Source organism: Cydia strobilella, chromosome 1 (genome assembly GCF_947568885.1).
Source record: "Cydia strobilella chromosome 1, ilCydStro3.1, whole genome shotgun sequence".
Taxonomy (NCBI): domain Eukaryota; kingdom Metazoa; phylum Arthropoda; class Insecta; order Lepidoptera; family Tortricidae; genus Cydia; species Cydia strobilella.
In genome coordinates this window covers 8411751-8428208 of record NC_086041.1, presented here as the reverse complement: position 1 = coordinate 8428208, position 16458 = coordinate 8411751, and the positions used below count along the sequence as shown (strand labels likewise).

General features: G+C 38.4%; 2 protein-coding genes across 2 annotated transcripts; one reads left to right on the top strand and one right to left on the bottom strand.

The window, feature by feature from the left end:
- Nucleotides 1-82: 82 nt before the first annotated feature.
- LOC134740702 (uncharacterized) lies at nucleotides 83-8190 on the bottom strand. The gene is made up of 5 exons (XM_063673273.1): nucleotides 7840-8190; nucleotides 7234-7616; nucleotides 4049-4139; nucleotides 3151-3294; nucleotides 83-2918 (listed from the first exon to the last, which is right to left on the bottom strand). Exons 1-5 carry the CDS (start codon nucleotides 8080-8082, stop codon nucleotides 2721-2723), a joined length of 1059 nt encoding a protein of 352 aa, XP_063529343.1. The 5' UTR covers nucleotides 8083-8190; the 3' UTR covers nucleotides 83-2720.
- A 6639-nt stretch (nucleotides 8191-14829) lies between these two features.
- Nucleotides 14830-16361, top strand: LOC134756328 (abasic site processing protein HMCES). The gene is made up of 5 exons (XM_063693163.1): nucleotides 14830-14963; nucleotides 15041-15281; nucleotides 15392-15595; nucleotides 15695-15907; nucleotides 16110-16361. Exons 1-5 carry the CDS (start codon nucleotides 14944-14946, stop codon nucleotides 16359-16361), a joined length of 930 nt encoding a protein of 309 aa, XP_063549233.1. The 5' UTR covers nucleotides 14830-14943.
- Nucleotides 16362-16458: the final 97 nt, after the last annotated feature.

Genomic DNA, 16458 nt, shown 5'->3' with positions numbered 1-16458 from the left:
TATATTAAATAATAAGTGTAAACAACAAGTAAGGACTGTTTTAATATTTGACTAGCCTCATGAAATAAATCACGTGAGTTTAACGTAATGGCTCCTCTACACGATGGCCCAGCGTAGGCCAGTCATAGGGACGCAGCTATGCGGTGGAATGAGATAGCAATATCACTTGCTCTCTCTAACGCATAAATGCGTCCCTTGGACTGGCCTACGCTGGGCCATCGTGTAGAGGAGCCATTAAACCCAGAATTAATGACGAGAGTCTTTCTAAAGGACTAGAGCCGTGCAAAAACTTCAAACGGGACTACCTAGTCGGCTCATAAGTTCTGTCATATACATAGTATAAAATAAAATCAAAAGTTTAAGTTTATTCCGTATAATTTGTACAGCGTTTGAAAGCTTATAAACTAGAGAATCTAAATGTATAACATTTATTCAAAATGACCGCCATAATTATCTACACAGGCTTGAAGTCTTCGTGGCCAGTCGTCAATGGATTCACGCACGTGCCACTTTCATGTCGATATTGGCCACTGCCGTAGCAAGAGATTTTTTCAGCGAGTCTAGATTTGCATGAGGTTTTGAGCACACCTTTTCCTCTAAATACTGCCATATTTTATAGTCTAAAGGATTAAGATCTGGGCTAGAGGAGGGCCAATCTTCATGCCGTATAAAGTCGATTTTATTGGAGGCGAGCCAAGCTTGTGTAGACTTTGCCTTATGGGCTGGAGCAGAGTCCTGCTGGAAAACCCAATGCTGGTTTAGAAACATCGTATGGGATAGTGGTTTCACAATATTAGTCAACACCGTGTCTTGGTACACTTTGGCACTAGTTTTTACTCCTTTCTCACAAAAATGCATACTAGTGACGCCCGCATAAGAAACTCCCAGCCAAACCATCACAGATGAAGGGTGATGACCTCTTTGAATACGGGGAATGCTATTAGACGCTTCTTTACTATTGCGAGCGTACACTCTATCATTTTGTTTATTACAGTTTTCTTCTATGTCAAAAATTTTCTCGTCCGAAAACAGTATACAACGGTGCTTATTTTTAGCGTACTTCTTCAATAAAGCTTTAGATCTTTTAAGCCTTAAAGCTTTAAGCCGACCATTGAGAAGATGGCCAGTTTTTCGTTTATAAGCACGAAGTCTCAGGTCTTGATTAAGCACTCTTTTCACCGTGTTTTTGCTCAAACCCATCTGGAGGGCCATAACTTTTTGTTTCCTAGCGGGATTTCTGGCAATGCGTGCCCTAATTGCTTGTACAACCGCTGGAGTCCTAGCTGTACGCGGACGACCGCTTCTTTTCTTGTCATTTAAACTAGAGACCTCACTGTATCTTTCTATGGTACGATACACAAATCTTAGAGAATTTTAAATTTTCAAGTAGCTTAAAAATTTTAGTCGGCGAGTGACCACAACGATATAGTGCAATTATTGCGGTACGGCTATCTTTAAGCGTCCACTCCATGTTGAAGAAAACAGAAAATTGCAAAATTATAGTACTCAAATATTTAATAAAGATTCGAAATTCAAATGCAGAACGGTTTTTGTTTTAGGAGTTCCAAATTTAAATTTTAAAGGCCAGTGACAGAACTTATGAGCCGACTAGGTAGTTCTACACACACCTAAAATTAATGAAACTAAAACGTACATCTAGGAGCGTAATTTTGAGACCTCATCCAAAATAGACTCAAAGGACATTCTCGGCCACACTATTGTCCAAAGAGTAAAGTAAGTATAATAGCTATTATCTTTCAGCATACTTAACATCGAATATCAAAGATTCGTGCTAAAAAGCAAAACGAACTCTCATTGTTTAAGTCACACAAATAATCCCGCCACCGTTAAAGCCACTATCGCACAAGTCAATATTTTAGTTATTTAGTGATCATAATTATTTATTATCATAAGGAAATTAGTAGATTGTGTCACAAGGAAGCAAAATTACATATTTACGGCGAGGGCGTACATTGAATCCTGAACGAAGCGAAGGATTAAATCCTGAGCGTAGCAAGGGATTCTATAATAGAATCCTAAGCGCTGTGAGGGATTTAAGTGTTTTAGCCCAAGGTGGAAATAATTTTTCTACTCGTTAGGGTGGTGGTTCAATTTTAGAATCTTTTGCTTGCTCGGGTCGGGTATCAATATTAGCATGAGCGGTTAAACAACAACTTTGCCCCCTTGTAATTGTAAAACAAATAACTATTCCCGCGTTAACACTATTCTAACTGGTCCCTGCAACTTGTTTTCATCCATTTTTTTACGGTTAATACCTACGATTTCCCGTTTTTGTTGCGTTCCCTTCAGAATCTTCTTAAGCGGGTTATACTGTACATATTAGTACATTACGATACAAGTGCGGAAGAGGAAATACGAAACGAGTGGCGATAAATTAAAACACGACCGCAGGGAGTGTTTTAAATCGACACGAGTTGCGAATTACCTATTCGCACGTGTATCGTACAACGTTTTACAGTACATATGGCCCTTTAAACTTTCGACACATGCACGAAAATCGTATTTGACGCACTAGTGCGAGAAAGTAGCACCATATGTACTGTAAATATCTTTAAAATACTAATAGGTAAACTTAAAACTAAATACCAGAAAATACACCTTATAGGATGATTGTTCGACTAAATGGATTATGAACAAGATAATTGATTGAAATCACAAAAATACGTTGGAACTATTTATAGTTGACCTACAAAAAAAAATTAATAAATTTGAGGACGAAACATTTGTGTATTTTCAACAAAAAGAGTGGCATGGGCTGGCATAATATTACTATTGTCATTATGTAGGTATGGCGCAGAAGGATAGGCATACGTCGATCGGTCGTCTTCGCTCCTCAGCTTTGCTTCAACGATGTCTTCTTCAAGTTCTTTTAGAGCTCTAATGGCATCTTGCTGACCCTAGAAATACAACATAATAAAATGATTCACCACATCGTATGAACTTTAAAAACTTGTAAAACCCATTGGTATTTTTAAATAAGAGCATGTACTAAACGCCCGTCGAAAGGACAGAAGCAATAACCCCTTTTACCAGCAGACTATTTAGTTAAATGCGGACACACAGGCTGCAGGCATATCACTGTCAACAATGTGCTGAAAGGGTGGGCTTAGATGGTTACAATTTAGTTACCTGCACAGCAGCTAGACGAAGCAAACGAGTGGCAGTGGCTACATCCCGCGTGAGTCCTCCTCGGCCCTGCCCATAGTAGATCCCCAAATTGTAAAGGGCTGCAGGGTGTTCCCGAGCAGCGGCTGATCGGTACAGCTCCATAGCCTAAGTATTAGTCCAAAAAAATTCTATACTAAAATACACGTACACAGTCCATTTTTATTTAATCAATTTTTTTTTTAAATTAATAATCGAAATTTCACCTAGTCCTAAAAAAAATTCGAGTTACGAAAACGTATGAAATTTTCATAACTAAACGGATTTTTTTTTGTCTCAAATTGGGTTTCTGTATTTATTACACCCAGTGAAGAGCTCTTTAAACCGGCCAAATTTTATAGAAATATACGAATAAAAAATCGGTCCATATATCAAACTAAGGAAATACTGAAATATGAAAACAAAAGTTGCATTCAATTAAGCAAATCCAGAAAACTTTGCGTAGGTCAATGGGGCCAAATCCGTCTGCGGGACATTTTTCCACCGTGGGCACAGAATAACTAATAGTACTACTGAGTTCGTAAGAACTATTATATAATCTGTGCCGTGGGCAACAGAGCACATGCACCTACTTTTAACTGCTGAAGTGCTGAAAGCAAGAGCTGCTTTGTCAATGAACATAACAATCATGTATTGATGTTTGAAAATAAGCGGTCACGTTCGGATATTCCCGCAAACGGATTTGGTCGCATTGACTTCTACATAATATACTATATACTACTTTGTATTCCAAAACCTAGTTCGGTCTGACTTTGTAGGTATAATTTATTATTATACACCCCAATGTGTTCTTAACCGTTAACGCTATTAGTTAAAGGGAAATGTCAAATAAAGACAAAATAATGTAGAAAGCTTTCTATACCATTTTTTCGTCAGCAGCAACTCCAAGTCCCATCTCATAACACAACCCTAAATTGTACTGAGCTGGTGCATGGCTACGACTTGCTGCAGACCTATAACAAACAGAGAGAGAGAGAGATTATAATAAATGGCATTATTTCAATTAAGTGGGTGCTTTCATCAAGGGTGTAACGAGCCACTAGCTAAGGCAAGTTGATAAAGACATGTGTACACAGTCTTTAAACCAGGGACCGGACAACCCTTTCCGCGATAAAACCCTTTCAATGGGCGACACTTAAACACGGCTAACACATTGAAAGACTTTCCCTATTGAACTGCAAGCCCATTCATACCCTTACCTTTGACTAACCCTTACCGAAGAGCTAACCAAAAATAAGGCTAGCTCTTAATAAGGGTTACCCTTATCTTTAAGCGCTTTTTATAAAGGTTTCCCTTTGCGTGAAAGAGACAGGATTAGTATATATCTACGGTAGTGTATGAAAAGGAAAGAAAATACGTGTCTAGTCAAAGAACGCCGCCGTCGCCGCCGACGATCGCTCGGATTCGAAGTAATTTGTGCTTTATGAACAAGGTAGACGACTTAAATTAGCACGCTTATACTATGCTAAAAGGGAAGCCCTTTATAAGGCTAACCCTTATAAGCAATATGCAAGGTGTTGGTGAGCGGATGATAAGGGTTTTGTAAGGGTATTTGGGCTACCGATTACTCAAATGTGGTAGCTTTATATAAGGGTTTTTAAAACCAAAACAAAGGGTTTCTTCTGGCAAAGGGTATGGTGAGTTAAGCCTTATGCAATACCCTTATAAAACCCCGATAAGGGATAGCGGGCCGGTCCCTGCTTTAAACCCCAATCTTCATTCATTTGAAATTGAGAGGTTTTCTAAGACCATTTTCACGTAGCAGCACGGGATCTGGTAGTTGCCCTCACTGACCCAAACCACCCTGTATACCTGGCTGATTTTTGAATTTCCAAAAGTATTGAAATGCTCAGTAGTGGAGATATATTGAAGGGAGCCATACGAAATCAAGCGCTCGAAACTCTAAAAACCGCACAAGTGCGGGTCGGACTCGCCCACCGAGGGTTCCGTAGGTTTTAGTATATTGTTCCTATAGCGGCAACAGAAATACATCATTTGTGAAAATTTCAACTGTCTAGTTATCACGGTTCATTAGATACAGCCTGGTGACATGCAGACGGAGAGACGGACAGAGGAGTCTTAGTAAGTATTAGGTCCCGTTTCTACCCTTTGGATAAGGAACCCTAAAAATCGGCGCGTTTCGACCTCACGATGTCACCACATATCGAGCAAATAAGGCACTACTTAGCTAGGTCACCTGTCTTAAAGTGACATCTTTGTTAGTTATTATTAAACTTAAGTTCACCATCTTGTTTAACATGGATGATCACTCATACGGACAGGCGTTGAGCAAAATCTTCTCAATTTTTATTGAATTTTTCTATAACATTATTGAATAATTGGCTCCATAAACCCGCTCAGACAAACGAATCTATATACTACCTAAACCTCAAAGTTTATGGTGCAAAAAAATCTACGTATTTTAAGAGAAAAACTGTAAATAACATTATATAAAATTCGGAATAAGGACCACTTAAATCTAAATAAATGTATGGCTCCGCGGTTAAGAATACTAGAAAATTAAAATAACAAAAAAAAAACATATTTTTTAGGTCTAGTTATATAAAAGCTTGTAAAAATGAAACGGATACGCTTTCGCTTAGCCCGCGCTTGATCAATCAATAATACGATTATTTCCATTTTTGAAAATAGAAAAAAAATAAAAAACAATACGAAATTTAAGTTAAAAAAATACAAAAAGTTATGCAGCAGCATACAATTACCGGGGATCGAACCAGGGACCACCCGTTGCAAACGAAAAAAGCGACTGTCTGCAAAATACGCCATGCTAGTTCTTATCTAAGCTGACGAAATACGGCTACTCATTCTCGAGTATAAACTAAACTACCGCCAAAACCAGCAATACAAAATTTCTGCATTTTTCGCCGTTTAATCTGTAAACATATCTCAAAAAGAAAATACTGTTATGATATCGATACGACTATTTGTTTGGGCGCGAGCTATCACGACTCCGCCATTTAGAAAAAAATCCAAAAACCGGGTCGACAAAAAAATTCTATTTAATCATAGAATATGGTCACAAAATTTCACGAGAATCGGTTGAGAATTGCGACCTGTAGAGGAGAACATCTGGAGATACAAAAGCAAAATGCCCGAGTCAAACCGTAGACCTTCGCTACGCTTCGGTCAACAAGAATTTTAATTTAATTTCTAATCTTTTTTAACAATAAACATTCCATCCGCTATCTAGGTTACTTTACATTACGGATCTACTGATCTTTGGTGGTTAGTCGGCAGGACAGCTCTACACATCCATCTTATCTTAAGCTATGCTCGCGAGGTCTACAGTTCACAGAGCCACTAGTTATATACATCTATTGTCGAGTAGCAGTACTGATAATTCCGCTACTTGACGCTAGATGTCGACTACGAAAATAATAGTTGTTTTAGTAACAAAACTGATGTATGGAGTGAGCACTCTGCTTACTTATTTCTCTATGGTTTGGATTATCAAGGTTTTACAGTTAAGGTGCGTACCCATTTGAGGCAGCTTCGGGTCGAGGCACGCACGGCTCGCCTGTTTGCTCAAATCCGTACGCGCCTCACGGCGGAGGCGGCTCGCTGTGAGCCGGCCGGAGTCGGTCTTTTGACCGTGCTCAAAGGCGCCTCGGTGTGCGTGCCTCGACTAATTTGGACGTATATCCGAGCGTGCCCGTGTGCGGCGCGCGCGCTGTGACGTAAATGTGAAGTGAATTTGGTGAAGTAGATGTATAACCACATAAATCACGATTTTTATATAACTGTTTCATCCACGACCGAGGACACTATTTCTTATTTTATTAATTATTCGATGAATTATAATAAACGCAGCAGCAGCTGTTATCGCGTCCGACGGCATTTTGTGCGGCGCACAAAGTCGGCTCGCCGCGAGCGTGTTGCCTCGCCCAAACATAAACACATCACCATGCGGCACGCGTCTAGCCGCTCAAATGCGTACGCAACTTTAGGTTGCCCATTTCCTAACCTAAATGGGCAGCTACTGTAGGTTGCCTATTTAGGTTGAGATTATTAGTTAGTTATACAAACCTGAGAAGGTTCAAGCCATCTTGGTGGTGGCCATTTTCAAGAGCAGCAAGCCCTAATTTGTTCTCAATGGAATTCAAAACTTCTCCTAAATCATTTTCTGATGAATCAGTACTACAAGCACCACTGCTTGAAGTATGATGTTTCTCTACAGCATGTTCATTTGTTATAAAATGTACTGTACAAGTAAAACCCCTTAACACATTCTCAATGTCAGGAATAGGTTTTAAGACTCCATCATTTTTCTTAACAAATTTCACATATGGATACAAAGCAGAAAATATGCCATTTATTGATGGACATTTCTTAGAGGGATCCTTGAGATGGCACTTGTATTTTAAGTGAAGCAGTTGACTGGCATACCACCCAACAACTAGAGCACTGCTCTGTAAAACAAAAACAGTAACATGAATTGATATAGCTATTATACATTGATATATTATTATACATCCATAAAATAAACTGTAATGCTATATATGACATATGAGGACGCATAAATATCTACAAATGGTTTATCTCTGAATAAATGTTTATTACTGCTCCCGTTATTGTTAGAAGCTCCTACCTCAATAGTATAAAATTAAATAAACTGTATTGCTTACTGCTTACCCATGTGATGGCACCTATCCAAGTGCGGTTTAGCTGTTCGAAGTTCCACCTATTACTGTTGGTGTTGTTATCATTTTGATAAGAGCCACAACATCTCGAATACCAACGGCATGAAGGAGATCGCTTATCCTTATCTTCCGAAGAACCATTTGGGATTCCATAACCTGTAGTACTACGTCTGTCGAAATGGGCAACGTTCTTCTCTAACGTGTCCCTGATGCGGCGTGATACATATTTCCACATGTTAGAAACAAAATGGATATGGATCTTTATGGTTAAATTACAGGATTTCCATTATAGGACACTAAAAAAATACCTAAAATCCCCCTTGGCCTATGCCAAGGCCAATCGCCACCAGTCATAGACGCAGTAGTTATAGACGCGCCACCGAGCGACCGGGGGTAAGAGAAAGTATATTCATATCTCAGAATAATGACTAAAGCAAAGAAGCCGGGCAAAAATAAAAGCTTGGTAAAAGATATCGTATTCACAACACGTTATTACTTTTTGTCTATGAGTGAGTGAGATAACAATCCGCAAGTTCTTTCGTTTTTTTTCAGTATTGTCATAAGATGAACTGAGGGAATTGTCAAATGGTCCTATGTGGTTCTATAATATAATCCAGCCAAATAAAATATAAGTTCGTTATTTCACAGGTAGGTGTCAACTGTAACAACTTGACATAGTCGTATTATTTTAGTTGAAATATTTCGGGATGTTACAGCGGTCATCTTGGTTTATTTTAATTATATTCATGCTATTCCTGAAAGATTGTTGAAAAACGTGTTGAGTTTTTATTTGTAATGGTTTGAAGTTCCCTTTGTGATAATGTCTTGTGTGATCGAGGGCTGTAAATCGCATACAGGAAGAAAAGAAAATACGCACGAACCGATAACCTTTAATCGGTGAGTTTTGTTCAATTTTGAAGAAATTAATTTATAGGGCCTGACCCTAAACATAGAAATCGATATATTGTTTATGTAATTATTACTTGCATTCAAGTCTATATAGATTTTTGCATAAATTTTCGAACTTTTCTGCTAAGTATGAAAGGTTATATTTTTGGCATAGTGATGTATCGACCTCAGATCAATAACCTATCGACATCCTTTCTTATAGTTTGGCCCAGGACTGTCTCATTTTAATTGATGAGTACAGTCAAGGGCATAAATATATATACATTCCCAAAGTCTCAAAAATATGTGTACGCTCAGACAATAAAATCGTGTTCACATATTTTTAAGCCATTTGTCTGGATCGATATTTTTGCCTTCGACTGTACCTATAGTTTTCTTTGTTCTTACTTACTGACAGATTGTGTTTGCCAGACTATAGTTTAATACTAAAAACCGGTCAAGTGCGGGTCGGACGCGCGCACCAAGGGGACCGTACTTTTTAGTATTTGTTGTTATAGCGGCAACAGAAATACATCATCTGTGAAAATTTCAACTGTCTAGCTATCACGGTTCATGAGATACAGCCTGGTGACAGACAGACGGACAGCGAAGTATTAGTAATAGGGTCCCGTCTTTACCCTTTGGATACGGAACCCTAATAAAAAAGACATTAATGATCATTGATGAATGTTCCTTTTATTAATATTGTTGGTCACAAAACTCAACTTTTTATTTCAGATTTCCAAAGGACGAGGAATAGGGGATATTACTGCAATGTTCTGCCACCAGAGTGCAGCACTAGCTTTTTTAGTGCACCGTAGAGTAACTTATTCATACTGTACCTTTAACAGGTTTTTGACAAGTTTTCAGGGGACCTACCGGAAAACTCGAATCCGAAATTTCGTTATCTAGCTGCCTCTTTATCGCTCGAATACGCAAGAGTGACAGAGATGTTAGTAAGTAAGTAAGTAAGTAAATATTCTTTATTGCACCAAAATTATACATTTTACATACATGTAAAACTACAAAGAAATATTTAAAGAAAAAATAGAACCAGGTAACAACAGGCGGTCTTATCGCTAAAAAGCGATCTCTTCCAGACAACCTTTGGGTAGCAGAAAATGTAGAACTCATACAAAAGTCAACAGGTAGTGCAAAGAGCTTAAATATGGAGACTATTAAACACAAACACACATACTACAATTACTACTTATACATATAGGTATTAAAACGAAACCTAACACACAAATAAATATACAATACAATATATATATATATATATATAATATATATTTATACAAGCATATATACAATATATAAAATGGCAACTTAAGGCAGAGATAGAAAGTATAGTTTTAGCTGATTTTTGAATATGGGGAGAGATTTAGCTAATCTTAATTCTACTGGTAAAGCATTCCACAGCCGAACAGCCCGGAAGGTAAAAGAGCTATTATAAAATTTAGAAGTAGATGAGGGAGAAGCAAGAATATGAGTCTGAGAACATCTGATAGAAGAGAGATACTTGAAACGCTCTTTGAGATAAGGTGGTGTAGCGGGGTTAAAGAGAATGCCATAGAGAAGGGCGAGAACATGAGAGTCACGGCGAAGACGAATAGGAAGCCACTTGAGCTGAGAACGGAACTGTGACACATGGTCAAATTTGCGCAGACCAAATATAAACCTTATACCGAGATTCTGGAGGCGCTCGAGCTTATTCAGCTGGTCCTCCGTAAGGTCCAGATAGCAAATGTCGGCATAATCTAATATGGGCAATAAGAGGGATTGAGCTAGCGCAATCTTAGTGGCGTAAGGCAAGAAATTACGGAGTCTGCGGAGTGATGCAGTTGCAGCAAACATTTTCCTGCTAACCTCATTCACCTGAGGTACCCAAGAGAGACTGGTCCATCATGACACCGAGATTCTTTACCTGGAGAGAGTAGGGAATCTGAATACCGTCAAACACAATGGCAGGTAGAGAACCTAAATCAATCCGGGCAGTGAGCTTTGAGCTACCTATGACTATAACCTGAGTTTTAGTAGGGTTAACCTTGAGACCGTAACGTTTACTCCAATTTAAAATACTCTCCAAGTCAGTGTTCATGGCGCAGATAGTCTGTGATAGATCGGTAATAGAGCCCTGAGAGTAGATTTGAAGGTCGTCAGCGTAAAGGTGGTAGGAGGACAAAATATTGGAAGTGATAGAGTTTATGAAGATAGAAAAAAGAAGAGGAGACAACACGCCTTTAGATTTGTTAGATAACGAAAGTTCGATTTTCTTGTTTCGCGATAGACCCTCAGATTGTGATAGTGGCGCCACCTACGCCGAGTTTCGCGTAATATTCCCTATTATTAAATAAAAAAAATATATTACACGAACGTTTTTTTTTTTTCATTTCCTATTTGGTACAGTCAGCTGCAGAGAAAAGGTACCCCACGTCCATACTAATTTACAGAACTTTATATGCAGGGGGGGTGCCTTTTCTCTGCAGCTGACTGTACATGACTAGAAACTATACTTAGTCTTTTAGCATTAGAAAAAACGGTAAACCATTTCCACGTGTCTTTTTATTGACAAGTTTTTTAATAAATATAGCAATATTTTACTTATGAAAGCAAAAGTATGTAAATGATCGTATATTATATTTGTTGTGACTTATTTTCAAAGTGTTTTTCGATAAAACGACACGTTAAGATCGCTCGCCTTCTTTCTAATGATAAAAAAACGAGAGGTATAGTTAGACGGTTCTGAGTGGTAGACTGCAAATGAGATAAAAGCTATATTAGGTACATGCATTAATCCTCATATCAGGCGGCTCTTTGATTCCAAGGATTGCACAATTTTTATACTTTTTAATGATTTTTAGAATATGAAAATTATAAAAAGTATAAAAGTTATGCAATCCTTGTATTCCACGCATTTCATTTCATTTCAACGAGCCGCCTGCTACAGATTTCTTGAAATTGCCGCGTTTTTTCAGGTTCAACTTTCATTAGCCAGACTATTATCAATTTGCCAATTTCGTGATTATTCTTTTACACGGCACATAAACTTATGCATAATTTATCGATATAAAAAGTCGACACAGTCACATCCCTAGCAAATTATCAAACTTATGACACCGTACGTAAATGAGAAATAACAAGCATATATGCATCTCTTTTCGGCACATTATCTAATTCGTAAGGAAGTAAAGTACGGGTATACATATTTGCGAAGCATTTTTGTCCGACTTCTATGCTTTAGTCATTATTCTGAGATTCATATAAAATTTGGGCAGCATAGGATTTTTTCTCTTTCACTCTTATAAATTTCGGTATTTCGCCATCGCCTCCTACCTATGATGCCACCCGGTCGGTGATAAGGACAAAGCATGGCACTATTTTTCTCTTTCCTCTTAAGCGCACTCCAGACTACGCGGCGCGAAGCCGCGAACGCAAGTGTGGAGTGCAGGAGGATAGCGAATTGGACCGATGCAGGACTGCAGTCCGCCATTTTGTTTACAATGAAAAACACGGGCTTAGCAGATTTTATTGAAATATATAAAGGAATTCGATGTGTATGTGATCAAAAAATCACCAAAATCGCAATATTTTTTTTAGAAATAGCACATACCGGAATTGTAAGCAAATTGTAAGACCACCGACACGAGGGTCTACCGCGAAAAACGAAAAGCGTAATTTCTTTATCTGCCTCTCTATCACTAGATATTCTAATTTATCGCAAGAGCGATAGGGAGGCAGATAGCGAAATTTCGATTTTCGTCTTTCGTGGTAGGTCCTCTGGTAGGTAGGACTGCAATGTAGGAAGTGTGAGCTATATCCTACTCCGCAGTCCTGCAAGGCGGACTGCAAGGTAGGAGTGTTAATGGGGAGCTTTAGGATCCTTCTATTCTATGCCACTTCTATGCATAAACCCTAGGAGGATATAACCAAACGGAGCCGCCAATTTGCTGTACAAAAAAGTCTGCCAATTTTTGCGGGGGAGGGGAACGTCAAATGTATACGTAACGTCAAAATAGCCATGTCAGATAAACGTCAGTCCATACATTGTGTATGACCATTGGCCGACTATTTTCGACAGAGGGGAATGATCGTTAATGGCTACTCCTAGCATAAACCCATAGACCTAGCATTACATAGATCAGCTATACGCGTGCGCCCGTGAGACAAAACATACGCAATGCGACAATATGATTGGTCGAGAAGTTTTGTAGCCCGCCATAAACCATACTAAATTTACGGTGGGGGAAAAAAAAAGTGAGTGTGACAAGGACAAAACAATAACAGCGCTTTCTCTGCTACTCCTACTGAAAGATACATAAGACTATACCGTTCGGTCATTTCCCCCCGCCCTCATGACCGATCCAGTTATACTAGATTCATGCATAAACCATAAGGTCCCTCCACACTCGTGCGTGAATCGCGGCGCGAAGCCGCGAACGCGAGTGTGGAGTCGATTTCGATCACTAGCGAACTAGACTCCACACTCGCGTCCGCGGCTTCGCGGCGTAATTCGCGCATGAGTGTGGAGGGCCCTATACGGAGGGGAATAAAAAAAAATGTGACTGTGACAGGGACAAACAATAATAGCGCCTTCTCTGCTACCCCTACTGCAAGTTCCATAAGTGCATCTCGTCCACTCATCTCGTACCTCTGTTGCGCATGTTGCTGAAACATTTCATTTTTCAAGCTTATTTCCATGGAGACTATATAAAGGAGCCAAATCTCTATGTATGAAAAGTGTCCATCAAAAAACAGTAATTAGGCGGCGCCACCATACACCGAAATACTACCAAAAACAACCTACGTAATTTGGTCGGGTTATTTGTTGCCTTACATGTTATACTAGGTTATACTCATGTCCCAGAGCCTAACTAGCGCCACCGGAGAGATTAGGAACTATTATTTTAAGCTGAAAGCGGTCACTTTTGCACATAGACCTAGCATTACATAGACCAGCTATACGCGTGCGCCCGTAAGGGATAGACATAGATGACGTCATAAACGTGGGGATACCATATTGGTAAAAATTACCCCAATATTTGATATCACGTTGGGGCGATTACCCTGGAGGCAAAGTTAGCTTGTTTGACGGTATTAAAAAATTGTTAAATAAAATGACAATGGGCCGTTCTTTTTAGGCGTATAAACAATGAAATACCTCCTATAATTCGCGCAGGTGGTACAAAACTAAACATGTTTAGTAAATAAAACGTAAAATAAAATGTATTATGGGTTTAAATTTAAAGAAATCACAAATCGCAATCACACCAATTAATGTACACCATATTTAATCTCCACAACATTTGTTTATTTATTTTTTGGAATTAGAAGTACGAAAAAACTTTGAGGTCAAAATTACCCATAAAATTATGATATTTTCATCTGGTATCCCTAACATGATTGTTATGCAGCTAAATTAAGAAGAAGTTTAAAAATGGCTGACCTCAGACTCCTACCTACCTACGTAATTTGGGCGGATAATTTTACAAATAATGTTTTGTTAATTTGCGTAAATAATTGTGATATTTTTATTGAAATCGTTTGATTCTACATTGCTTTGAGTGTAACGTAATTTTACGATGTTATTCTCACATATTGCGTTAAGAGGAAGGTGTAAAATACCGTACTTACGTGTGAAAGGTTATGATCTCATATTTTTGCTCAGAGCGGCTATTACAGCCGATTACAGAACAATTCACCAGTATTTTATCAAAGTTCAAGCATTCGAAACGCTAACCATCACTATATTTCATATGAGAAAGCACAATTTCATACAAAACAACGATAATTAAACAAGCAACGAACAAACATGACATGTCACGTACATATTTGTTTGCCACAACCTCGGTTGTGGCAGCGGTGGAAAAGTGAAACTATGACAAGGACAAACAATAACAGCGCTTTCTCTGCTACTCCTACTGAAAGATACATAAGACTATCCCGTTCGGTCATTTTCCCCCACTCCTCATGACCGATCCAGTTATACTAGATTCATGCTTTTGCAACAATTCTGCCATAAGAGATTGGCGTCCTTTCTATACCATCCATACTTATTTCGAGCGTAAATATAATTAGCTCGAACAGTCTATCTCAAGAGACAAGTTGCTTTTTTTTTTGTCGAATCGGTTGGGTTGGCGGCACAAACTACTGATTGAAAATACAAACCGAGTGTTTTAGTTTAATTTCTTCGCTGTACTAATTTACTATGTGTGGCCGTACTGGATTGTACGTACAAATAACATCAATGGGGTAAAGAAGTATATGGCAGTAAATAATATTCTCGATTTTATTATTGTTTTTAGATCGCTTAATAAAGAACAAGTAATGTGCGCATGCAGCTATAAGCCAAAACCCGGTGATCTGCACTGCAAACCTGAATGGATGCACGAACATAATGATGGTAGGGAGTATAAACCTTCATATAACATCGCTCCCACTGACGTTACTCCCGTTTTGGTCTCAGCCAGCAAGTTCAAAACTGCAGCTCGAACCAGCAGGATCGTAAAACCTATGATGTGGGGAATTATACCTCCTTGGCACAAGGTATGTAATATGCAATTTTTTGTCAATGCATTACCATTTTACAGGAGCTAATAACAGTGATAACACACTTGGATTTATGGGTTATTTTGTTGACTGTTCTTTTTTTCTAGGGTGATTATAGAAATCATAATTTGAGTACCAATAATTGCCGCTTAGAAGGCATACAAGGGTCAAAGCTCTATGGCCCTATTTTACAAGACGGGGGTAGATGTGCGATTGTTGTAGAAGGGTTTTATGAATGGCAAACTACAGATAAGGCTAGCAAAAATAAACAGCCTTACTACATATATTCTCCCCAGAATAAAAATATTAAGGTAAACATGATTTTTAAAATATGTTATATGAATATGTGGTTAATCTATTTATGAGGTAGGAGGCAAACAAATTTTTTTGTTAAAATTTTGTGTTTATAGGTGGATGATCCAGGAACTTGGAATAATTCCTATGATGATGAAAACGGCTGGAAAGGGATAAAACTTTTGCACATGGCTGGCTTGTACCATGTATGGCAAAATGAGGAAGTTATAATATACTCTTATTCAGTGATCACCATGGACTCGAACAGCACTCTCAACTGGCTGCACCACAGAATGCCGGCTATATTGGACAATAAACATCAAATTGATGTATGTATAGTATATGTACATTCCTTACTACCATAATTTGTTCTTGTTTTTGTATGTTTAGTAGAACCACAACCCCACAAACTATTCAAAGTTGACTACAATGTGTTGCATTAACATTGACTCATACCATTCATTCTGCTTTTTTATATTACCCCAGCAATTCAAGTTTATGCGATAAGCATTAAGTAATAAATGGTTTCAGGCTTGGCTCAACATTTCTGATGTTGATCCACACATGGCTCTGGAATATTTGAAACCAGTCAATATGCTATCCTGGCATCCAGTTTCAACACTCGTTAATAATTCAAGAAATAAATCAGCCGATTGCAACAAAATAATAACTTTAGCCCAGAAAAATAAGTCTAGACAGAAAACCCTAACAGGGTGGTTTGTTAAGCCTGAAAAAAGAAAGATAAATGACAACACTGGTGATGAACCCAAAAGAAAAAAATAACTGAGGAACAAGACAAGTTTATTTGTCAATATGAACTGAAAAGACAGTTAAAATAAAAAAAAGTGTGTTTACTTGGGTACACTTAACTATGGGAGAC